This window comes from Aplidium turbinatum, chromosome 7, assembly GCF_918807975.1.
Source record: "Aplidium turbinatum chromosome 7, kaAplTurb1.1, whole genome shotgun sequence".
Lineage (NCBI taxonomy): Eukaryota > Metazoa > Chordata > Ascidiacea > Aplousobranchia > Polyclinidae > Aplidium > Aplidium turbinatum.
Genome location: NC_137478.1, coordinates 21,851,803 through 21,876,498, shown reverse-complemented (window position 1 = coordinate 21,876,498; position 24,696 = coordinate 21,851,803). Strand labels below are relative to the sequence as shown.

Here is a 24,696-nt window from a genome sequence, read left to right as displayed (position 1 = left end):
TGGTGCTTCCGTAGAATGCAACGTATTTCATGGCTGCCAAAGAAAACAAATAAAGAAATTTTACACCAAGTGAACCAAACCAGATCTCTATTAAAAAGTATGAAAACCGGACAATATAAATTTCTCGGCCATGTAATAAGAAAGCAAAAACTGGAGCATCTCTCTTTAACTGGTAAAATTTTTGGAAAGCGGGCATCTGGCAGACAAAAACAAACTCATCTGAAACAATTTAACGACAAGACAGAAACAATCATCCATGCAACATACAGGGTGAGCCAAAAGTAGGCTAACAGTTATAAAAAGTAGGGTTTGGGTCTAAAAGTAAATTTATTGTTTTCATGTGGGTACTTTTAAATTTCAAGAATACTCGTTATATCTTACACAGAAACTGTTTAATCTCATGAAGTGTACCGCAGGTCAATTTACAGCATACAAAAAAGTTTAATAACTGTAAGTCTACTTTTGGCCCACCCTGTATAATAGGAATATTTGGTATAATTATTTATCTGAGACCGTCGATGCCTGGTTCAGGCAAGGTAATTGAAGAAGAATTTTTCTAATTGCAATTAAAACAGATAACAACACAACAAAGTAAAAGAATAACATTTCGCTTCAATCACAATGAAGGTCGCTGTGCCGGCAAAACAGTGTCAAGTACTTGCAGGCCTAAAACCAAACATCACCTTGGCAAGCGCCTCCACTACTTCGGTCTTCTCTGCCTCGGTAATCTCTTTCTCAAGGATTGCTCTGTTCAGCGTATCTTTAGTTGTCACCAGTTGCTCTCGTAAGGAGGACTTCTTTCCATCCATGACATCAACGGCTGATTTTCTACAGAAGAAAAATGTTGTCTTTGGGTAATCATAAGTTGATCTTTTCCATCCAGCATCGAATTTTATACACTACTGGATATAAAGAACTGTCAGTAGAAAGGCAACGATTGATTCATTAACAGCAAAAGAACTGCCTGAAAAACGGCGTCCCACAGGAATCGGTCCTGGCTCCACTTCTTTTCAACATCTACACCCACGACCTGCCAACTACGGTCTCCGCAAAATATGCTTATGCGGACGACTTGGCAATTCTCCACTCCACAAAGTCGTGGGAAAATCTAGAAGACACCTTGAGCCAGGACATGAAAACTCTCTCAGCCTATCTCCAGAACTGGCGAATGAAACTCAGCAAAACTAAAACTGTGGCAGCAGCTTTCCACCTCCATAATCGGGAAGCTGATCGTGAGCTACACGTCCAGAACAACGGAAAATTTCTGTCCTTCTGCCCCGAACCAAGATATCTTGGGGTGACACTGGACAGATCGCTCACATACCGCCACCATTTGGTGTCACTGCGCAAGAAACTCACATCCCGCGCTGCGCTACTCAAGCGCCTGGCAGGCTCTAGCTGGGGGGCGAGGGCTGACACTTTGCGTATAGCAGCCTTAGCCCTTGTCTACTCTTCAGCAGAGTACTGTGCACCTGTTTGGTGCCGCAGTGCTCACTGCCACAACATCGACACTGCCATAAACAGCGCCCTGCGCACAGTGACCGGATGCCTGCGTCCCACACCATTGGACAATCTCCCCATTCTCGCTGGCATCCAACCCGTTGAGCTTTGTCGCGAAGAAGCCACTCTGTCCCTCGGTCGACGGGCACTGAAGCCTAACCACCTTCTCCACCACAAGATCTCTGCTCTCCCAAACGAGCACCCCCGTCGACTGAAATCAAGACACCCATTCGTGCCAGCCGCTCAACTTCTTATCAACGAAGCTGATGTATAAGGCATCTCTGCGGCTGCTTGGGCGGACCATAAATGGAGTTCTGAATGGAAGTCAACCGCCACCAGACTCTATTCGTTCATCCCCGACGCCGACACACGCCCCATCGGTCTAACACTACCAAGACAGGCATGGGTGCGCCTCAACCGTCTCCGTACGGGCGTCGGGCTTTTCCGCTCAACCATGCACCAATGGGGAATGGCCTCTTCCCTCCTCGTGTGAATGTGGTGCCGAGGAACAGACCGCAGACCACATCATCAATGACTGCTCCATCTTCAAGCCACCTAACGGAGTGGAAGGTCTGCGTGTCATGGATGATGAAACCAAAGACTGGTTGCTCTCTAGTAGCCTTCCAGTGTAGTCCGGGAACATCATGAATCTGGGGTGGTAAAAGGATAGACCCTCGGCCCCAGACGCTCACACGACGACGACGAGCAAAAGAACGAATTGTTTATATGCTTTTTCATTTGAGCAGAAATGTGGACAAAGTCGAGAACGAAATGTGGGGTACATCATTACAACGTGCTTACACAGTAAAGCCATGCACAATTATCCTGTTTGGTGTTGAATAAGCACCAAGAAATACAACCCACCCTACAGCATTGTAGAATATTAACATTTCAAAATCCTAGTAATGAGTTCAACAACGATCAAACAAAAGCCAAACAACCATTTTATCTGGCCAGATCTTCACCAGATCTGGTACGGATCTGACTAGATCTGGACCAGATAAAGTGGTTGTCTGGGACATGATTAAAGTTTTAAAAAAAAATGATAATTTGCTTTATCAAGCCTTTAAAACCGCAAGAAAAGTTTACCCCCGAGCTAAATCTTGCTCTTTCCTTGCAAGATCCCTAAGCAAATCCTCCTTCTCGTCTTCAATGTTGTCCCTCTGTCGCTGTAGCTCTGCATTAGCCGCTTGCAACTTGTCCTTCTCTGACAGTAAGGAATCTATCCGCTTTTGTAGCTCCGCACGCTCTTTGCCCAATTCAGCTTTTTCGCTAACCAATCATACGGCGGTTTAAATTAGGTGTTTCAATGAAAATTGTTTTTATTAGTGAAGCTAGATTAGTCAATTCGCTTGTTATAGTAGTGATATCACAAGAAAGACAAACATATAAAATAAAAACGAGGAACTCCATTTAAAATGCCCAACATTTTCAGACACAACTCAAATCAGCATTTGCGATATGTGATTGCAGCAATCTTTATCCTCTCGAAGTGAGAAAGCGTGTTTAAAGACTTAATTGTTGAAAGGCTTGGGAAGGTTCTTGGTGCCGGGCTCAGTGTAACCAAGCTTCTCAACTAATAGTTTCGCTTGCTTTTAGAAGCTTGGTATCAATACTAAAAAGGTAAAGGTGGTCCCATATTTCATTCAAGTGTCGGGTATGAGAAGATAAGTTTCTCATTGTACTAAGCCTTCGGCAATAAGAAAAGTAGGGTGGCCAGCTCCTTTCTCTCTGCCGCCTTTCCTGCAGCAATTATGTCCACCCAATTTATTACACCCTAGGATTATGTTGCGGTGAGCGATCAATACTAGACAAGCTAAAAATCTCAAGTTTAATTAGTTAAGTTTCAGCTTGCTGCTGAAGTGTTGCTGATTAAAAATAAGTGCAATGAATGGAAAGTTACCCTGGAAGTGCATTGTATAAAAGCACTTTCAGAAAGTTGAATCATTGTTGTCTGATCTTGTCGTTTTGTTGTTCACGAAACCGCTACAATTAAGCCATTAAACTTGTTAAACTCAAATAACTTTATTCTGAAATTGCCGAAGGTGAAATCAAAAGAAGAATTTTCGAAACTTTAACACGAACCTTCCTCGAACTTCCGCTGCAGATTTGTGGCGGTAAGCATCTCTCTTGGCCTCATCTCTCACTCGATTAGTTTCCTCCAACTCTTCTTTGAGTGCCATCAGTTCGTTTTCTAGCTTCTTTCTTCCAGCGTCATTGTCACTGGCTTGCTTTTTGAGAGAAGTAGCTGCGTCTCGAGCGGCTTCTAACTTAGCGCGTAACTCCTAAAAAAATTTTTAATAAAATATTTACTACTTTTTAAACCTTTTTTCATGACCTATAGAAGTCACTTAAACTTCGAAGTAGCTGAATAGGCTGGTAGTGTAGCAAAAATGACACACAACCCGAGGGGTCAACATAACCTCTAAGTATAGAGTACAGGAAAAAGGAAGAAAATCAAAAGGATATCAAAGAGGAGATGTCGGAATTATATTGACGAATAGGCTGGAGGTGGTAGTATGACACTAGGGGGAAGGTCGGGTTAGTTGAGCCACTTTTTGCATTTTTGCAATTTTTTTTTATATGAGTTGGTTTTATTTCTTCATTCACAGTGGTCTACCTTCTGCGTATATTAAACAATATTTGTAGGAAGTACAAGCCTTATCGAACGACGACAACCGGGTCTACAGGTGTTTAAAAACTAGTAGTCAAATGGCTCAACTAACACCACGGCAAGGGTTAGTTGAGCCATCATTTATTATTTTTGAAAACACAAATTTAACCACATTTCTTTTCCAAGCCTTAGTTTATATTTAAAGTAATAATATCAATGTATGAAAACAGGTTAACAATTGTTCCAAGAGTTGCTCGTAACTCAATGTGCAGATAAAATAATGAAGGTATTGCTACGGCATCCAAATAACACCATTTCATTATAGCTTGACCACGTTTATGACCTTTTGTTGAGTTTTATGTAGTTCAAAGAGATTTATTGGACCGTAAACAAACTTATCCAACGGCTGCAATCTATGTAAGGTGTGTAGAGGTATCGTAAGCATTATAACGCCCTTAATACACTGGCTCAACTAACACCGAAGGCAGTGGCTCAACTAACACCTTAACTATACCGCCATAAAAATGTTAAAACTACAGCAAAACTTCATGGCACACCATGCCGCTTTTTATTCAGAACGTAGCTTGTTTGGTAAGCTACCAAACAAATTAAATGAAACTGTCTCAGTTACCAAGTAAAAAAAATATTATTGGACATACCTCTATTTTCAAAATCTACTTTCGAAGGTCAAAACTCAACTTTTTAACTTCAGCACCACATATAATATCAATCGTCAACTCAAACCAGACGGGAGACCACGCGATGAGAAACTTTAAGATCACGTGATAATAAAATGTGGTTACCTGTCCACATTTAAGATGTGAAAGGGGTGGATCAACTACAGTGGCTCAACTAACCCGAGCTTCCCCTACAAAAGGTCGAGTAGCGTAAAAGGAGTTGTGGAGTAGGGTGGCTCATTTTCCTTGATATTCTTTAAAATTTTTGTCAGTTTGGAATAATGTTCCATTTTGTTCACTGATATTTGTAAACCAAAAATTTTTGTTGGGTTTTGACCTTTGACCCTGGTTCACCCAAGGAGAAATTCTGACTTTTTCTGAAAAATTAGTAAATTTCGAAGTGGTTTAGCAGTATCTGAAGAAAGGATTTCTCAAAATTTGATCACGTGATTTTGACGTCAGTTCCTCTGTTAACTTCCTCGTGGAACATCTTCACCCTACTCCAAGTCTGAGAGTCACTAATAGTGCATGCTTTTAGTGTCATTTTAGTTGATTTTACAGTCTTTTCGCAATCAGTGAATCTATAACATAGACCAACAAAAAAATTTTGGCACAAAACATGAGAGTCATTTTAGAGTATCTCAGGGCCCCTGATTCCGAAAATGCACTTAGTTTTTTCGAATTGGCTTTAGTTTTCGAGATATTCGACAATGAAAATATTTTTAAAATCGTTTCTCAAAAGCTTTCAATTAGCAAATTACTTATTTTCAGCCCTGTTTACCATTATGATGTCATAATTGCACTTGTCTAGTTCAATTGGTTCATATTGCACGAAAGTTCAAAACGCAAGCAAAGGTTGAAATGAACTGTGTTTAACGTAAGGGAGACATAAATACACAATGAAAACAGTTGTGAATCAGTAGGCCTACATCACAAGAAAAATATCCCGAAAGTCATGTGCTTATGAATGCAGCTTTATATTGAAAAGGTAGTCCTACTGAACTGGATACTTGTACAAATGAAGTTTTATTCTAAGCCTTTGCTAAGGCCAAGTCTTTGCTGCAAGAAGTTTTTTTTCTGGTCTATAGGCTAAATAAATTGCATATAGGCTAATAAAATATGCCTTTGACAGGTAGGATGCTGTACAAACAACCCAGATATATTTTGCTGCATGAGGCAACGCAGAGGACCAACGCATTCTGCGATAGATACAGCGCTACATAAAAACAAGCATTATTATTATTACTTTGACATGAAGCTGGGTGATCAAGATAAGTCCTGGGTTCCTCCTAAAGTATGCAAACATTGCACTCAAACCCGTTTCTGGGCTCAAGGCTAAGAAGTTCAGAGTGCCATGGCATAAAGAGAGCCGTGGAATCACCATGAAAATTGATACTTCTGCACGGTGAGGATGTTCGAAGGAAATTGGAACATCATGTTTACATAGAGTGTGCAAGGCAGTCATTGCATGGACGATTGGACGTTGCTGTTTCTGTTTTTTGTTTGCCCTCTCTAGTTTCAAGTGGTGATTTTCTTGAAACAATAGGAAAACGGGCATGACTGAGAGTAACCTCAATACCTTTAGTAATGTTTTGGAGCAAGGTCAAGTTTTTTTCTCAAAACCATTACTACCACCTACTGTAGTAGTTAAAGATTTAGTTATCAAAAGTGGTAGCAGCAATCTTGGCTCCTCATCTCGATCAACATGGCATTCTTGACTCCAAGGCCAAGATTACGTTCTTCCGCAGCAAGGATAAAATTCTAAGCAGCTACTTTACTGAAGAACATAACTTTGTATTCTGTAATTATATAAATGGCCTTCGTACCTTGATGGGTGTTGCTCAGTAGGCCAAGAGTTGCGTTTGTTCATCGATAGCTTTGTTTTGCTTATTTGTCTAGTTTGTTACGGTAAGCAAAACAATGTATGCATTTTGTTTGTACTTAGTAGCTTACTTAGTAAGTCTGAGACTGTTGAAGTCAACAAATATATTAATGCAAAACACAAGTTATATATTCTACATCTTGTATCCTCAGGCTTACTTCACATCATATTTTGATTGTTACTAGGCCAGTAAACGTTAAATAGCTGTTTGTTTGGGTTGTAATCAACGTGATTGGTTCCAAATGGCGTTTATACAACTCAGAAATGTGCCTGGGATTACTTCCAGTTTTGTCTATGTAGTAAACGACACGACGTTAAATCGAGAGGGGCTCAAAATTGCGAAAAAAATATTTTTGCTGTAACTCAAAAACTAAAGCCAATTCGAGAAAAATTAGTGCATTTTCAGAATTAGGGGCCTCGAAATATCTTAAAATGACTCTCACATGTCCTGCTTTTATATAAAAAAAAGTTTTGTTCGCCTAGGAAAATCGATAAACATCGTCAAATGATTCAAGAAACTGAAAGCAGTAGATATTTACTACGTGAAGGGTGCACAAAGAAAATCATATCTGAAATGTGGTAGAATTCGACATTTTGAGAGTAATACACGTGTCAGTGTTCATGAAGTTACTAATTAAACCACTTTGCTTGCTACAAGTTTGTGTTACTGCCTCTTATTGTGTCCATTAAGATGCTAGAGTGCATTAGAAGATAGCGAGTGGGCAGTTTCAGGGATAAGCGAAAACTCGATATTTTGAAAAAATTTAAACCAGGTGAACCAGGGTCAAACGTTAATATTTTTTTGTGAAATTTGGTGTAGGAGATACATTTACCAAAAGGAACAATATTCCAAACTGACGAAAAATTTAAAAGAAAAAAAAATTTTTTTCGAGATTTTGCGCCAGCCTATTGTGGAGCCTGTCTGCCAGCAATGGCATGACCAGTTGATGAATAAAATACTTGATAAAATATTGAAAAAAACAATGCCAACCTGAACTTGCAACTGCCTCTTCTGAAGAGCCGCTTGCACAGCGTTGTAGGTTGAATCAGCAAACGATGGTGAAACTCCTCTTGCTCCTGGAGATCTTCCTCTGCGCGGAGAACGACGACCGGGTGATGGAGATCGCAGTGGAGAATAGCTCCTAAGAATCCGAAATTTAAATAATGCAAACTTCATATAAAAAGCACAAGAATCCCTGAAAAGACTGCAGCTGATTTTGAAAAAATACAATTTACATAAAGAAGTATCAACTATACGAGATGATGCTGGTAGGGATTTTTTCAGTGCAACTGATTGGGCAAAGAGCCAACAGAACACAGCGTGACGTATGAACTCCACAACACTCCAAATTTTTATTCACAACGTAGACTTCCGCACCACAATCGGTGCTCTTGCCTATGAAGGCTTTTGAGTGATGGTAACCATTTAAGCTACGCTTCGCCGTCGGCTTATTTGGATCAACAATACACAGATGGAGAATGGCATCTTCCGCAATTTGTAAGCGTGGCATGGAGAAGCAAGCCTCAAATTACATTATTAATCATCATCATTATTAAAAATCACAACAGATAGTGAATAAGAATACTTTTCTGCTTGTCAAGTTTAAAGCTTCTTCCAGACAGCAAAATCAGTCATTTTTACATGGATTCAACGTTTGCAGACGTTTTGCTGTCTTGGATATTGGTCACAGCAATGCAAGTACCTCGGTGATCGATGGACACTTCCGTCCACCATGGACTCGGCCAGGTTATCAACAGCTGATATTCTTGGACTGTCAGAAGTTCCCATTGTCAAGTCAGCATCTGCGATCACCGACTGGGCAATATCACGCAACGCCTGTTCTAAGGCTACTTTCTCAGCCTGCAAAGACGCCTCGTTGTCTTCAGATAGCATTCGGTCTTCGGTTTTGGTCCTTTCCTGAAAATCAAAACAACGTTACTTGTATCACAGCTTGAACGTCTAACGCAAAATCGACATTGTCATTCTTCAATTCATCCAATTAGCGAATTTTAACGCTTTTTTAACATTTGGCGACGTTGAAACAAGCATGTAAAATAGCCATTTTCTCCAACTATGTGATTGGGAAATCCCCAATGCCTGGGAACATAGCTATTCAACTATTTTCGCAAAAGCGTCAACGTACACAACATCTTGAAAGCAAGTTTCAAACCTACCCCAGAGCACGTTGCGTTAAGTTCGTCAATTCTTTGTTTCTTCTCGTTCAGTTCAGACCTCGTCCGGCCGAGGGCGACAGTGAGCTCATTGATTTTGGCGTTTAATCTTGCTTTATACGTATCAAAATCAGCTTGCATTTGCAACATTTCTTGAATCTGCCACGAAGCATTTTTAACATCATTACCGACAATGAAAAGATATTGATTTGGTAAAAGATATACAGGTTTAAAAGATATGCTTGTGCTTAGTATTTTGTGATAATATACGTTGCAGATATACGAAAATCTGAGCTGTTTCAAAAGATGTACCACACCAGCGAGATACAAGACTTTTCAGCTTTTGTGTTAAGTTTTTTAAACAGCTTTTACAATGGCAATATACAACACATTTATTTATTATTTTTACATTAAAAACAGAAATTTTTCGGAAAGCATCTTGCACAAAATTTTATAGTTAAAGTAACTTTGAGTAGTTTTCATCTCAGACGGTGTCAGAATTAGATTTAAACATAAAAATTGTTATTTCAAACGGTATGCAAGGAGAACAAAAGCATAAACTAACAATTGTTGGCTACAATACAAATTAAAGACCAGTAGGCCATTGGTTACAATCTTTGAATTTATGAAGTTATCTATCTACTTGATACGCAACACGTTAGGTGTATTTATTTTAATCGGGTGTATTTCATTTTGATTTACACAAATGGGTTCGCAAAATTTGAGACCAATCGTACAATAATTTCGAACGACTGTGAGTTAATTGTTCAAATCATTTACCAAGATCACTGACACATCACCTAATGAACTACACACGAGAAAAAAAATACTTCAATGTATTCCATAAATAGCAATCATCAGAATGTTGATAATTGGTTTTAAAAGAACAACTTAAAAACTACAACCTGGCATAATAGTCGTTTTTTTCGTCGCAAAGTCATCGTCAACCCACTTATTCATAATGGCAAATCAATCGCTTTTTACATTGATTCAACGTCTGCAGACGTTGAATCAATTAAAAAGTCGGTTGATTTGCTGTCTGGGAACCAAGGACTTTACCTTTAATCGAACTTGCTCTTCTACGTCACTCTTTTCATTCTTTTCGCGTTCCAGAGACACCTTGGCTGACGTATCTTGGACGCTCTGGTTCGCGCTCAAGTTCAAGCAGGCTGCGTGGAGTTGCCTTGCTCCTCGCTGTTTTAAAGATAGCAGAACGCAAGAAACATAACGATGAAAATTTTAGTAGCCTACTCTTCACAGTCGCTGTGATCATAATCAAAGCAACTTGTATATCGTCCAGCAAGATAAAATGTTATGAATTCACTGGATGAAATACTGTGGTGACACAACACTTGTACTTTTAAAACGCAATTTTGGAGTCAAAGACATAATCCTGCATCACTTATTCCCTCATTTGAAATGTCATCAACCTTAACCTGTTGCAGAGTTGTCGTTCTATCTGATTTTATAAAAAATAATGACAGAAAAAAGGAAAACGCTTTTGGGATAGGTCTTCGGTCTATCTTATACTCTGCTTTGGCAAAGCCCAGTTTTGGGTAAACCTTTGGCAATCAAGGAATCAGTCACATATCAATAAGCTTGATCGAACTACAAGCGATATGTTTTATCGTGGTGAGCTTCATTAGCATAAAGTTGTAACTTTCAGGGAAGGCTACAAAGTAATAGCCCTCGCAAAAGCAAGTCGATGCACATGCATTTGCACGTGTTTTTTCATAACGCCATTGACCTAGTGCCCATGCTAAAGAGTGAAATAGACTTATGCCGAGAGCCTATTGATTGCTTCACTTAAAATATATGTGACATTTAAAAGCGTGCTCTTAGTTTTTCCTAGGCCTACAAAATATAGCTTAAGAACCTAAAATATAAAAGTTTGGAATACCTGAACATCGTTTTCTGCTTGGGCAAGCTTCTTCTTTGTATTTGCTTTCAATTCAGAGAAGCCTCGACGAATTTGTTCCATGGCTCTCCAAAGAGCGAGCAGACGACTGTGTTCGTCACCAAAGTAAGAACTTTGATTCTGTTAATTTTAAACAGTCGCATTTGAGACCTTACTCTTTCATCGAGCTATCAAAGGACGCTTATGGAACGAACTTGTTAAATAACATGGAGTAATGGAGTTGAAAGTCATGTAAAAGGCGAAAACCAATGCTGTCAATCGAAATGAATATAAACAAATGATTTTATCACAGTTGGTATCGGTATCCTTAATCATGGCAACTGTGGAAGTGATGACAATAGATTAACTTATTGTATTTCTATTAAAACACTGATTTATTTTAAATAAAAGTATTAATCTTCACCAAGTAGTTGCTTATTAGGATAGACATAGATAGCTATAGCGCTCCATTCTAGTTAACTAAGGAACTAGCTACTCGGAGAATGGATAGGACCGTGCTACGACTCAATCCGCCGAACCGTTGAATTACTGATCTACCGTTGGTTGTGAGGTTAGCACTTTGAAACTTCCGTGCATGTGATATTTTATGTGAGGTAATCAGCATAATTCTATCCTCTGGGGGCTCCGGAGTGAAGGGTTGCCCTTGGAGTGAGCTGCTAAACTACAACAGAAAACAGAAGCCGTTTCTTGCGCCACCGGTGGTTAATTTTGCAGCTGCTAGCACATTGCTGCCAGTAGCGTTGACAGGAGGGATCATGGGAATATTTCTGAACCCGGCCTGGAATGAGTTTAGAGGTCCGCAATTTGGGTTCCGAGGATCTCATTGGTACCAGGCCCAAATTACCCTCTCAACGGCCCTAATTGCTGCATTACTGAGTCACCCCCAAAGAAATTTGTAACTACCTCCTGTTCTTCCTGGAGTTGATTTTCTTTTATCTGTAGATCATTCTTGACCGCTCTCCAGTCCGAGGTCACTTTACGAAGGTCTTCAATAAGATTTTTATTTGATTCGCCAGTGGACTTCAGCTGCTCACGTAACATCGAGTTGACATCCGCAAGACTTTGACACCTACGACAGACGAAAATACACATCAAATTGATGAAAAGAGTTATAATAACAACCTGAGGTTGAATTTAATGACTTAAAAACGCTTGCTACATCATGTCATTCTTAGTTTAGTTTTAAGCTGTTTGTTTCGACTGTTTTAATCTTCTTACATCACTGCTTAGTGCTTAACTAACCTATGAGTTAAATGCTACGTTAACAGTTCTTGTTTTATGCAAGAATCAAAAACCGGAATTTCAACGTGAGATTAAATTACGTTGTTTCAACGCAATTATCTAGAACTTTGATTTACACACACGCCAACAAAAACTGACTTCAACACGCAACTGCTTGAGAGGCAACAAACTTACTAAATTAAATTGTAAGCCGTGTAGTTAAAAATTTACAATAAATTTTTCTCCAGTTTTTTTTCTTCACATTTTTGAAACAATAAAATAAGTCACAAAGAGTAAAACCTCGTTTATTTATCTTCAACATAGGACTAATGATTTCCAAATATGTGTCAACACGTAAACACAAACAAAAGCAAACTTTGTTAGCTAGGTTTAGATGGGGTAAGTACAATATATAAAACTTAGATTAAGCGCAACAGCCCAGCTAGTACATTAGTTTCTTTTACATAGATTCGACGTTTGCAGATGTTGAATCAACGTAAAAAAGACCATTTTACAAGCTGAGAACGTACTTAGTCAAAACAACCTTGGAAGAAAATCATAGAAAAGGAACCGAAAAGGCTTTAGCAAGCAATTTAGCAAAGTACTCGTATATTTAAACAAGTAGTCTTCAGCTACAAATATTGATTCAAGGACAAGGCAGGTGAGCAATTCTATATTAAACTAGGTCTACTGCAAAATGAATTACAAGTCAATACCATGAGCTTAGTGAAGAACAAGCGGTACAGAAATTTGTGTGTGTTGATAAAACATGCTCTGGGTTTATGAATAGAAATCTCATCGCACACAGAAAGTACCAAAACAACAATGCTATTAGTTGTTTTAGCCTACAATCAAAAATTCCCTATCGTGCTATTTGACTTTGGCTTCAGCACGCTACCAGTCATAATAATGTAGTTGTAATCGTAAGAAACATATCTTCAGGGCTGTTCGAAGCAAAATACTTAAACGTATTTTTGGTTTGAACAAAACAAAGACTTATTTTCCGGAAAATCCTAACCAATAAATACTAGTGAACTATTTCGTAATAATTACAATTTTCTTTGATATCTTTTGATTGTTTAGGTTTTGACATTGACATTTTAATCTTTTGTATACTCGACCACGTCTTCATGCGACTGCAGTAAAACCGTCTGCCATGTAAAAAGCTGGAAGCAACGAATTTCGGCAATGAACACAACCTCATACAAAAAAACACATTGCAATAACATTCGAGGAGAAAAATTTGCAAAATGTAGTATAAGGTTTGACACAGGAGATTGTTTGTAAACCAACCTCTGCCTTTCTTCCTCCAGTTTTATCAGTGCATCTTGCAAGTCTCCCGTATGGCTTTCTTTCGTCTCCCGCAAACGAGTTTCAGTTGTATCCAGTTGTGACTGGAGCGTATCAGTAGTATCAGACAACTGAGTGCAAAAGTAATGTTATAAAATTGAGTTTTGATGGGAACTGAGACTTTGTGTCAAAACATATTGCTTCGTTGAACCATGACCAGTGCAAAGAAAAAATTGGTTTAAAAAATGATCAAGCACCTTTATTATTGAAATATCAAATCAGTAATTTATCAGAACAAATAGCAAAGTATCCATAAAATAAGATGAGAAAATATAAAAATTGAACAACGTTTTTACTTACAAAAACGACACTTACATGTTGCATTACAAATACAGCAGTAGGCCCATTTTAGCAACGTTTACCCCCTTTAGCACACACGTGTAGCTAGACTCATCACGAACAATGTACACCAACGTGTTTATGTTGAAACAGTATTGCGTAACACTAATAGCACATATCTGTCAAACATGCAGACTGCAGAGCTACTAGATATACAACCACAATTTACCATTAGAGAACGAAATAAGATACTGAGCAATTTTCATGTTAAAATGTCTTCGACAGCAAAACCCATCATTTTACATTGATTCAAAGTCTACAAACGTTGAATCAATGTAAAAATGACGGACTTTGCTGTCTGGGCTTTGACCCACTTACTGTCGCCTTGGACCTATCTGATTCCGCTTTTGTGGCTTCCAGTTGCTGCTCAAGTTCTGTACATTTCTTTTTGTATTGAAGAACCTTTAAGAAATTGGTTTAGACATAAAAAGCTTTGTATAAATCCTCGCGTAGTTTTTAATACAAATATGAAGTTTTTTAAAAAGTATTATTATTATAATTCAGCAATAGGTTCATTGTTTATTAATATGGTTATTATTGTAGAAAGGGTGAATGAAAAAGATAAGAAGGAGTCTTGTCAAATGTCATTCATTCCACTTGTGTTTCTGTTAACGTTTATGAAAGACTGTTCTAAAACGTGGCAATAAGTCGAGTAGCTCAATGCATAACAATTTTTGTCACCAATAAAGTCAAACACCAACATACAAAAACTTGCTTTTGTGTATAGGCTAATACGTGCGAACACATCGAAATGCCGATTCAAGCTGGTGAAAGGTTATAGTGTACATTTAAATCAAAGGTGGAGAGCGACCTCTCTGAACGCCTTTGCTTCAATTTGATAGCACAATATCAATTTGATCGCGCCATATCATACGTAGATTTAAAGTGCCAAACAAAAGGGATTATTCAACAACTTATTGTTTCAAAAACACTGAGCTGAACAAACAATGAGATTTTTCTATCGTCCTTAGTTACCAGATTTTTCAAGTGCCGCAATGATATTAAAACCTGATATGAATTGAAGATATGCCTTTCGGTGAACTGAAGAACAGTCAAGTTATGGCAACAAATCTTAAATGAGCAACCTTACCACAACGACTTCTACTTGGAAACAAGGTTATGGGTTCAAATTCACAGTAGGAAAATAAAATTCCACATGAGTAAGTTTGACTGCTGAGATAGTGAGATTTAAATTGTCGCGACACCCGACAAAATCTCAAGTCAAACTGGGCTGGATGAAACTAATTTGGTTTAAATTTAATTTGTATTGAAATTTGGTGTACAAATGATTCAAAAAGCTAAACGAAGTGGAACAAAATGGTAGGTTAAACTTAGAGTATCTAAATCACAAACTTTTGCATAGCATATAGTCACTGTACCTCAAAAACAAATAGAGGTAATTGATGAGCGTAGACTTTACTCAATCCCACAATCAAACCGATCCTTTCTACATTGGTTTAACGTTTGCAAAGGTTAAACCAATATAATTCCTTGCTTGGAAAAGTCCACTAAGCGCAACTTTGCACTTCAACGATTAATTTTGTTAATTTTTTAATGTGTTTTGCATTTCATACGCAGACGTTATTCTATACCTTGCTTTGGAGTTTCTGCACAAGTTGGGCTTGCCTTTGTTGGCCTTCCCGGTAGGCGTGGAGTTTACTCTTGTGTGATGCTTCTTCTTCTTCTAGTTTTTGGCGTAAAACCGAAACCTATGAAAACCATAGTCAAAACTTAAGTCTAATTTTTCTTGTTATTATATTGTATTTTTTTCTGTTTTAGGTGATATAAAAAAGAAGATGCACGGTTGTTTTTTTGCGAGTCACCGTGAATACTTGAATAACAACAAAGAAAATACTGTTTTGTCGAATGTCATTGTATTTTCTACAAAAGGTGGCAGATTGGCAGAACTTTTGAAGTGATCCACAAATAACGTGCAACAAAATGCATTTTCCGAGTCTAAAGACATGTTGAGAGCCATATTTGTGCAAAATTTAACAAAAAGGGACTGTAATGTTTGACAATGCAGTAATAAAGGCCAGAAAAACATTTTCAGATTTGCCAAAGATATATTGTCGAAAGAAACAAAGTGACATACCGAAGTTATCATTTTTGTGTAATTAGGTAGCCTATAACAATTGACACAATTTTGTACAGCTTTGTGCCCCATTATAGAGGATTTCATTGAATGCATGGAAGTATTAAAACTTGCCTGCATAGACAAGCCTTTGTTTTCCGCAGCTCCTTTGTCCCTTTCCCCTTTCTCCAAACGCAAAGCTTGTTCAAGCTGAAACGACAAAACAAAGGGCTGCAAAAAATGTACTGCTTTTTAACACTGTCAAAAGACACAAAAAATATGCATTTGTTTGCAATACATGCTGCAGATGAAGGAAAAACCTAAGACCGGATTTTGCTTGATACTTACTTTTTCCACTCTAGTCCTCACGGATTCCAAATGCTCTTCTTCGCTGGAGTCGTCAGACATAGTTTCACAGTTTGCACACCCTGATTGAAACTAACTAATCTACCGCTATGTCGGGGAAAGGAGTTTTTGAAAAACAAAACAAATTTTCGGAGAGCGTATTTTTACAGTACATTGTAAGAAGATGAAAGCGACCAAGTTTAGTGTAGCAGGTATAAGAAAAATACAATGAAAGTTTAATTTCACCAGCAGGTTTGCCGATAAACACATAAAAAAAAAACAATTTCTAACACCCATTTTGAATTAGTAACGTACACACAACCTGTAACTCAACTACACTGCAGCTGAAATATATTCAATTATCAAATAAGAAAAGAAAAACCATCAAATTTTTTAATTTGTGTTCTTTCAAACTTGCAAAAATGATCCTATATTTCTATGAGTAATGTGCAGTTGACAGAAATTCAGATGACTTTTTAATTTTCTTAATTCCTACCTCACTGGCATTCACAGAAAAGAGACCCTATGAAAAGGTTTCACTTTTCGGTTCAGATTTATTTTGAATAAATCATTGCAGAAAATTCTCTCCCATCTATCAATACTGACCTACGTCTCTCTCAAAGACGTTTTCGCATTGCTTCAACAATTGGATCTCTGAGAGTTAATGACAATGCGGGGATCATTGTTTCAACAATTTTATGACTGGTTTGGTGGTTGTGCTAAACTTCTTTTTGTTGACAGATTTTGTCCTGCATTGTCCTCACGTTTCACACGATTGTGGCTTTGTTGCCATTTTCATTAAATCTGCCAATGTTCAGACCAAAAACTTTCTGTTAAATTATCCCTTTCTGACCACTGAAAACCGAATCACATGCATTTTGATTCAACAAGAACTGCATTAAGCTTTCGCTTGATTTTTTCGTTAAGTTAAACCATTACATAAGCTACATCGAACTGCTGTGTTAAAAATTATAATCTATCTTCACCAAAATACAGAACTACGACTCAGATATGCGTGACTTCTAAATACAATGTTGTTTGACGTACTACGGCTATTCCCATATAGATCTGCACATTCAAGAACAAAACTTTTCTGCTAAGTCAGCCTTCCTTCTCATTAAAACGCAACAATAAGCGAGAAGGGAATGCGATGGTGCTTTTGACTAGGCTGCTAATAAGCGACCACCTTTCAAGTCTATTTGGATTAAGCCAATTGAAACGCCAACAAAGAATGAGATATGATTCGAACAAAACGATTACTCTATCAAACAACAACTATCAAGCTAAATTATGCGACAAAACGGGAGGTGTCATACAAATCAACCACAAATAGCTGACCGATAAGGTGTGTAATTGGACACTGGTACAGACGCCACAAAATGAATGTTGAAAGTATGTGATTGGCTCAGGCTTAGAACGTTCTCATTCTGAAGAAGGGTGTTTGAAGAACAACTTACTATTTCAAGACGTTACGTTAATTTATAGTCACACTACGTTATAAAGATGTAAAAATGCCAGAAGTTATCTAGGTATTGTGTATTATTATAAAACAGGTTTATGTACAAAACATTCTTCCTTTTGACCAATATTTGCTGACAAAAAAACAAAAGCATGCTAGACCCAAGAATGGTGGTTTGGTCATGACCACCAAAGAGTCGCATTAAAATATTTCAATTTCACTTTGTTACAATGGAAGACCTCCACATTGATTTATTCATTTATCGCACTAAGTAAACGCGTTGCTACACAAAACCATCCGACTTGTAGACCTGTTAGACAAACCAAGCCAAAGATTTTGTGCCAAAACGAAGCAAAGTACTTTGCGTTTTTAATTGCCTTACTTGTTATGTAGATGTAAGCAGTTTCTGCAAAGTTTAAATTTTCCAAACTACGCAAATCAGTAGGCTTGGCAACTTTAAAAGAGTCACTATAATTACAAAAGCAACTTTTCAAACTATAAGTTGACAATATAGTCGACTGCATGAGTGCATGATCAGCTCATGCGCTAAATCTTTTAGGAAATATTTGAGTTGTTCATTGCTCAGTGGTCCCTTTAAAAGACAACAGTGTTAGATTAATGTAACCTTCAAATCAAACGCTTCGCGGCTGTAGACTGTAAATTATAAAGTTATAACAGCTGTATCAGAATCAGATCCGTATTTTACTTTGCAATGCAACCCAAAGGCTGAATTCATTTCTACACGATTGCAACGTACAACATAGAATGCAAATTTTCTTCTTTCAGCTTTCAAAAGTCAGTTGCTGATGGAAAAATATCGTCAACCAAGAAAGTGAGTTTTGCAATCTTGTAGTAGCACTCACTTTGTCTGTGTCGAACGTACAATTCGTACATACGTACAAACATCTATAACGCCATCTAGCAGCTGATTAATAATAAAAAATATGAGCACTTGAAGAAAGCTTTGCTAAAAAACTGTCAAAGTTCAAACAGACTTTAGTTACAATAAATCGATTGTTTTCAGGGTGTCTATGAAATAGATTAGTGCTCAAAGTTTTCACATTCTATACCTTGCAAAAACATTGCGTTATAAATCTCAAAATTGCTCACGCATCTCAAGAATGTCTGTTAAGAAATTGTAAACTGTCCAAACGCAAGTGTTATCACAACGTTTAACTTTGCTGATTAAGTACGGAATGGCCCTTTTCGGTGAGTCCGATTCGGTGAGTCCGATCCCTATTCGGTGATTTTTTCAAATTTTTTTTAAATTATCGGATACCGTAGCCTAATTATCATTGCAGTTTTAGGGTTAGGGTTAGGGGTTAGAGGTGAGAAACTCACCGAATCGGACTCACTATTGAATACCTGAGAGGTAGTTACAAAATAGTCTCACAGTTTTACATATCACCGAATGAGAAAGTAGGAAATAAATAAGGAATTCATTCATTCCAACTACGAGATTTTTATATTCTTTCCTTAGAAAATTTTATACTTAACACAAAAACAATTTGTTACATTCTTTTCCATAGCATGGCGTAACCGTATTCCGTTCTCGAAAGCTTCCCAAATCATGCAAACGTTCTTAAGCTATCACGTAAACTAAAGCAATAAAAAGTTTCAATGACGAATTTCAAATCACTTACCCGGTCGCTCACAACATTGTATTTTATAGATATTTCATCACGATCTGCCCTTGCCTGGGAAAGAAGATCCTCCACTCTATTCAACTCCGACTGTAAAATTCTATTCTCTTCCTAAAAATAGAAATTACGTCTTTAAATCCACAATTTTGGTATATTTTGTAGTAGCTGCAAAATTCTTACGGTATGTTAAGCATTTTTTGGGATCGATGCAGGCTAGACAGTTAGCGTTTAAAAACAAAATTTATTCTTTTGCAGCTCATCCAACAAGATCAAAATTTCATCACAACGACCTGTTTTAGCCTGATGCAGCAAGTTTGCTGTGGTAATAGCGCTTGCCACAGCGAACTCGCAGCATCAGGCTAAAACAGGTCGTTAATATCTACTTTGTGAAGTAAGAAACGATCATGCCGCTAAAAGCAAAACTCAATGTGTTGCATTTCATCTCAACTTGTCCGTCAAACTTGAGTTTAAGTTTATTATAAGTTCACTATAAGTTTATCACAAATCACTCTGTGTTACAGCGCAGGCTCTATTACATATAGTAGGCTACTTATTTTGAATCTATGACCCATCCACTTCTACAGAAGAGACAATCAAAACAGAAGCAAGCACAGAACCTGAAGCTACTTGAAAAAATGATAGCCTAAATCAAGGTCACCTGCACGGATTGTGCCATGGCATCTTCTCCTAACTGGTTTTGAGCGGATCTATCGGGTTCTCGGAGATTTTCCGTAATTATTTCCCTCACCCTTGCTCCTGCGGAAGGCCGCAAGGACCTGTCTCTGTCTCCAAGCACAGTATCTTCTACGTTCTGAAAAAAAAAGCCATATTTAAAAGGACATGAAAAAACCAAAAAGTGTGTGATTTTCCAGCTTAGCTACATTTTTAAACACTTTTTTCTACTGCTGATTAACGATGAATCAAGCAGGGTGTTTGCTCAAACTCATAGATTTAAAGTTACGTAATAAATAACTTTCAAATGTCAAACTTAAAATACAGGGTTAGCTATTGGATGAAAAGATTGGGTACACATTGGCGACAAATGATATACGACTATGTTGCAGTGCTGTATTTATAATTTTTCAACTTGAAATGTCAATAGCTATTGACATTGCTTGTAGATTTAACTCAAAACGTTTAGTTGTTGACATTGTGGCCTTCTCGAAAATTCGCGGGAAGCAATATGGTTAATTCACTTCCTCCAAGGTTCGAAAAGTAGTGAACAAGAGAAATTACTTGAGCTCCTAATCAAAACATAAAGTCATCTACTCTATATAACTTTTAGCTTGCTTATATCAGAGGTGTCCAAAGTTCGGGCGCAATGTGTTTCATATAGCCTGCGTCTGTTGTTGCACAATATCTTATTTTGGCCAGCACACAGACGTATCAATCATGTCAATTCAACACGCGTTTTTTTTTAAGTAGTAATGGCAGCCCTCAAAATATGCAGCAGTCCTAATATTCCTTGCTACGAATACAACAAATGATTTCAGAAATTCGGAAATTTAACGCACTTCTTACAAGGCGGGCTCTGATAAGTTTCCAAATCACCTGCAGCTAGAGCTGACTAAGATTGTGACGGAGAGTACCGCAGTTGGCAGCAACAATCCGAATTTACAATAGGTATTTTATGTAGGCTACTGATATAAAAAGCAACAGCAATTGAACGGCTATGAAAACAGTAGAAATAAAATTGATAACTCGTCACAACCAGTGGAAACATGTCTCATAAAAGCGATACCATGCGGAAAATAAACTGGAAGCAAAAGAAGTTTTAAATTTCTTTTCTTTTGTCAGTTTAAAGTTAAACTGAAAAATCACAAATATGCACATGCTTTACATGAATTTTAAAGTAATTTATCTTTTTGATATTTTCCACAAGGGATATTTTGAGGAAGAGTTTTATCAGTTATAACAGATGACAGATTTTTATAACATTTTTTTATCACAGGTCAGCTCAATTTTTAGCAGAGATGTACGTATACGCCGCATACTTGCGGCGTATACGAGGGATTTCGTATAAATCGGGTTTTTCGAGGATTTCGGGTTTTTCGAGGGTGGGAATCCGAAAACGAAGTTCATATTTACGTATCAAATCTGTTGTTTTTTTTCACTGTTAAGGGGGATGGGTAATGTTAATGGTTGGCCTATAAAAAATCTGCAGCATAAAAAAGAAAGACAATATCCCCAATTTTAACGTAAATTCTCGGTAAATCACCTTTAATTGCAACGTAAACTGCAGGCCGTGTGTAATAATTACGTTTGCTTTCTGGTGAGATGAGTAACTTTAAAAAAACATAACATTTCTAAGAAATAGAGTATTGTATGACATTTGCCTGTATGGTATCATGGCTTTTAGAGTTAGGGCTAGCTATGTCACATTATGTGAGCAATTTTTAATAGGCTTACTTTTTTTTTTTTGATCGTTTCAAAAGTAAAGAATTGTAGTGTTAGTTGAGGTTACTAACAGTTTGGGAAACTTGTTGTAATTGTTTTAGTTTTGTTATATATCACTTAAATGTGATTATATATCAGTTTGATGATCTATATTCTATATAGCACATTAATTTTAGTGAATCTGCACTTACAGTAGAGAGGTAATTGTTTTTTTGTTTTTTTTTCATATATGCAACTTTAGCCCTGGTCTTAGGATACAACAGTATATATTCCAAGACCTCTGGTAAAAAAAAATCACGTCTAAAACTTTTGAAATTTCCGTTTAACACGTACGGTAAATTGACAGTTTGGCATTATAGCCTAGTGTTAAAGTTTGTTTGAGTTTGCCGAGCTTCGGCTGCATGCAGTGCTCTATTGGTGCTGGTTGTGCACAAAGTTTTACCATTTTTGTTTGCAGTATCATCAAGCCAAAAAACTGCAACAAGTTTTCCCAAACTGTTAGCCTAGTAACCTCAACAAACACTACAGTTCTTTACTTTTGAAAAGATCAAGAAAACAAAAATAGGCCTTTTAGAAATTGCTCACAAAATGTGACATAGCTAGCCGTAACTCTGAAGACCATGATCGTATGCAACTATATAGCTTCAAGAGACAGCTCAGAAAGCCTTGTGAAATTTAATGTAATAAAACAAAGCCGTGCTTGCGTGTAATTTTTCAAATAGACTTTGAACACAAGATCGATTTCGTGCTTGAAAGAAGTTGCTTACAAAACAGGATATCTTATTTCATGAAGTCTGAAGCAGTGAGATATCGAATAAATGCAATTTGTAGGTGGTGGATTGGCAAATGGCAAGAAAAGCCTTAGCAGCAATATCATGAAAGTAAGCCAAATTGAAAAAAACCTTAGCGACATTGTACATAACCCAACAACTGTGGTTCGTTAATAATTTTCATTTGACAGCTACTACCAGAATAAATAATTTGGACGAAGGTAGCCTACATGTCCAGACACGCGCGCACGTGTTTGGCTGCTGGGGTCGCGGCTACGATCCAACGGTTTTCCGGTTCAAAGTATAACAACTCACAGACAATAGTGTAGCTTACGATGAAAGAAGCTTTCGAATGATATTTACTTTTGTAAAAAAAAGTGAGTATCTAATTTTACTATTTATCATGACTTATTGTTTTAAGAACATTAGCCAATTCCAAGCTAAGAAAACAAAAAGTGGTTTTTCCAAGCAGCAATATTGGCAAATCACAAGAAGTAAAGTAATTCGTTCATAACAGTTTTAAACACATGGTTGCACTTTTGTTATCAGCAAAACTTTTTAGTTTGAACAATTATCATAGAAAGATCGCTTTTTCTTCACGGATGGCATTAATTGAATTTGATTTGTCGTCATGGTCATCACAATTACAAATTCACAACAAAACAAATCAACCAACACATCTCGAGCAGAGTAAGTAAAAACGTAAAATAAATAAACAAGTAATAAAGCGTCAAGGGCACTATTGCCTACCCAATGAAGAAAAGAAATTATTTGCAAAAACTGTTGACTAAACGTTGTCAGTCCTACAACAGAAAAGAAAAAAAGACTAAAAATGCAAATAACAAACTGATGGTAGACTGATGTAGGCCATGACTTTATACGTCTCGCCATGACCTCGCTATCCAAAAAGATATGCAAGGTCAGAAAAAGCGATTTTCTATAAAAGAATCGGCTGGTGTACAAGTCGCTGCCGTGGTAAAAAATACCATGACGTCATAACCAGGAATCGACAAAGACACATGGGTTGAAGTGTGTGAACAGTAAAGCAAAGGTAAAATAGTTTCACGCAATATGTTTGGTCAATTCCTTTCTATGGCGTCATGGTATTTTTTAACAGAGCGGAGACTTGTACACCAGCTCCATAGAATCCTATCGTGGTGATTGGTGAAGGCTTTTAATGCATGCTAACTGCTAACATATTTCATATGAAATAAATAAATGGAAACTTTATGCTAGTAATATCGGGTATAACTTTTTGAAAACTAATGTCTATGTAGGCTAAACTAGAGTGTTAGTTTGCTAATTTTTGACATAGGCCTACAGGAAACTAACATAGAAATATGTATAACAGAACGTACTTTCATGTAGACTTATAATCGAATACCGGTACTTTAAATTGAAGATTTTAAAGAAGAATTATGATAATACGGTATGGAGCCTGTTAATAGAACAAGTGTATAAATCCTGCGCTTTGGGTGCTCTTGAACGTTAAGTATCAAAACTGCGCGTGCCCTACATGATGTTATAATTGTTGCCACTACTGCGAGTAAGCTTGTTCAAGATCAGATTTTGAGGTGAAACTATACCGTTACACACGATTGTGCTGCATCTGTCTTATCAACACAAAGACGAGGAAAATGAAAACGATTTATGCAACGGTCATTGTTTCAATTCTAATTAAAGTAGGATCAACTTTGGCTTACCCGTATGACCCTTTCCAATGGAATATCTTTACGTTGCTGACTTCTGTTTCCGTTTTTTGAGTACCTTTGACTCATTTACATTCACGGCTAATAATCCTTTCCAGACTTTAGCTCAGTTTAAAAATTACCCCTGCAAACTTCAGTAGCAATGTGATTGTTAGCATATGAGTTTCTTTCTTGAAAACTAAACTCAAACTAGAAAGCACATTTCATGTTGCAAGGTATAAAGCTATCTACGTTTTACCTTCTTTGATGCTTAAATGGAAAATCATTCTGCATGCAACCGAGATAGGCTGTGAACCATTTTTCTGACCACTCTCACAATGAAATTTTCCGTATTTCTAGAGCTGCATTTGCATACCCAATGCGAAAGAAAATTGGCTGACAGCTACTTGACGTAATACGAAGAAAGCCACGATTTTATCTCTTGCAAATTCCAGTCACCAAGCTCAGATTGATTTTGCACAATTTCAATAAACAACTGAACCTGCTCATATCCTGAAAAGAACGCAAATTACTAACAGTTCTTTGATAGTTCTGAGGCACTTCAGTTGAATGGGACGCCGGTGAATGAACGAGAGAACAGAGATAAGAAGCCGAAAAAATGTAAGCACTAAAAGAAGGAGAAAAAG

The 24,696-nt window shown here is 37.4% G+C and overlaps 1 protein-coding gene across 2 annotated transcripts in view; it reads right to left on the bottom strand.

Moving 5' to 3' along the window:
- LOC145774330 (uncharacterized) overlaps window positions 1-24,180 on the bottom strand; it is a 42,873-nt gene extending 18,693 nt beyond the window's left edge. Inside the window, exons 1-16 of one of the 2 annotated variants that reach the window (XM_082585554.1) lie at window positions 24,065-24,180; window positions 19,853-20,005; window positions 19,195-19,305; window positions 15,883-15,957; window positions 15,266-15,382; window positions 13,992-14,075; window positions 13,278-13,405; window positions 11,667-11,832; window positions 10,746-10,883; window positions 9,905-10,039; window positions 8,849-9,004; window positions 8,377-8,591; window positions 7,665-7,815; window positions 3,586-3,785; window positions 2,590-2,772; window positions 684-828 (exon numbers count right to left, since the gene is read on the bottom strand). In XM_082585554.1, coding sequence (XP_082441680.1) covers window positions 684-828; window positions 2,590-2,772; window positions 3,586-3,785; window positions 7,665-7,815; window positions 8,377-8,591; window positions 8,849-9,004; window positions 9,905-10,039; window positions 10,746-10,883; window positions 11,667-11,832; window positions 13,278-13,405; window positions 13,992-14,075; window positions 15,266-15,382; window positions 15,883-15,957; window positions 19,195-19,305; window positions 19,853-20,005; window positions 24,065-24,139 — 2,232 coding nt within the window. In that variant the 5' untranslated portion in view covers window positions 24,140-24,180. Of the gene's footprint in view, window positions 1-683; window positions 829-2,589; window positions 2,773-3,585; window positions 3,786-7,664; window positions 7,816-8,376; window positions 8,592-8,848; window positions 9,005-9,904; window positions 10,040-10,745; window positions 10,884-11,666; window positions 11,833-13,277; window positions 13,406-13,991; window positions 14,076-15,265; window positions 15,383-15,882; window positions 15,958-16,095; window positions 16,202-19,194; window positions 19,306-19,852; window positions 20,006-24,064 lie in introns of those variants that run through there. The other variant, XM_082585555.1, reaches the window with a different exon arrangement.
- Between the last annotated feature and the right edge of the window lie 516 nt (window positions 24,181-24,696).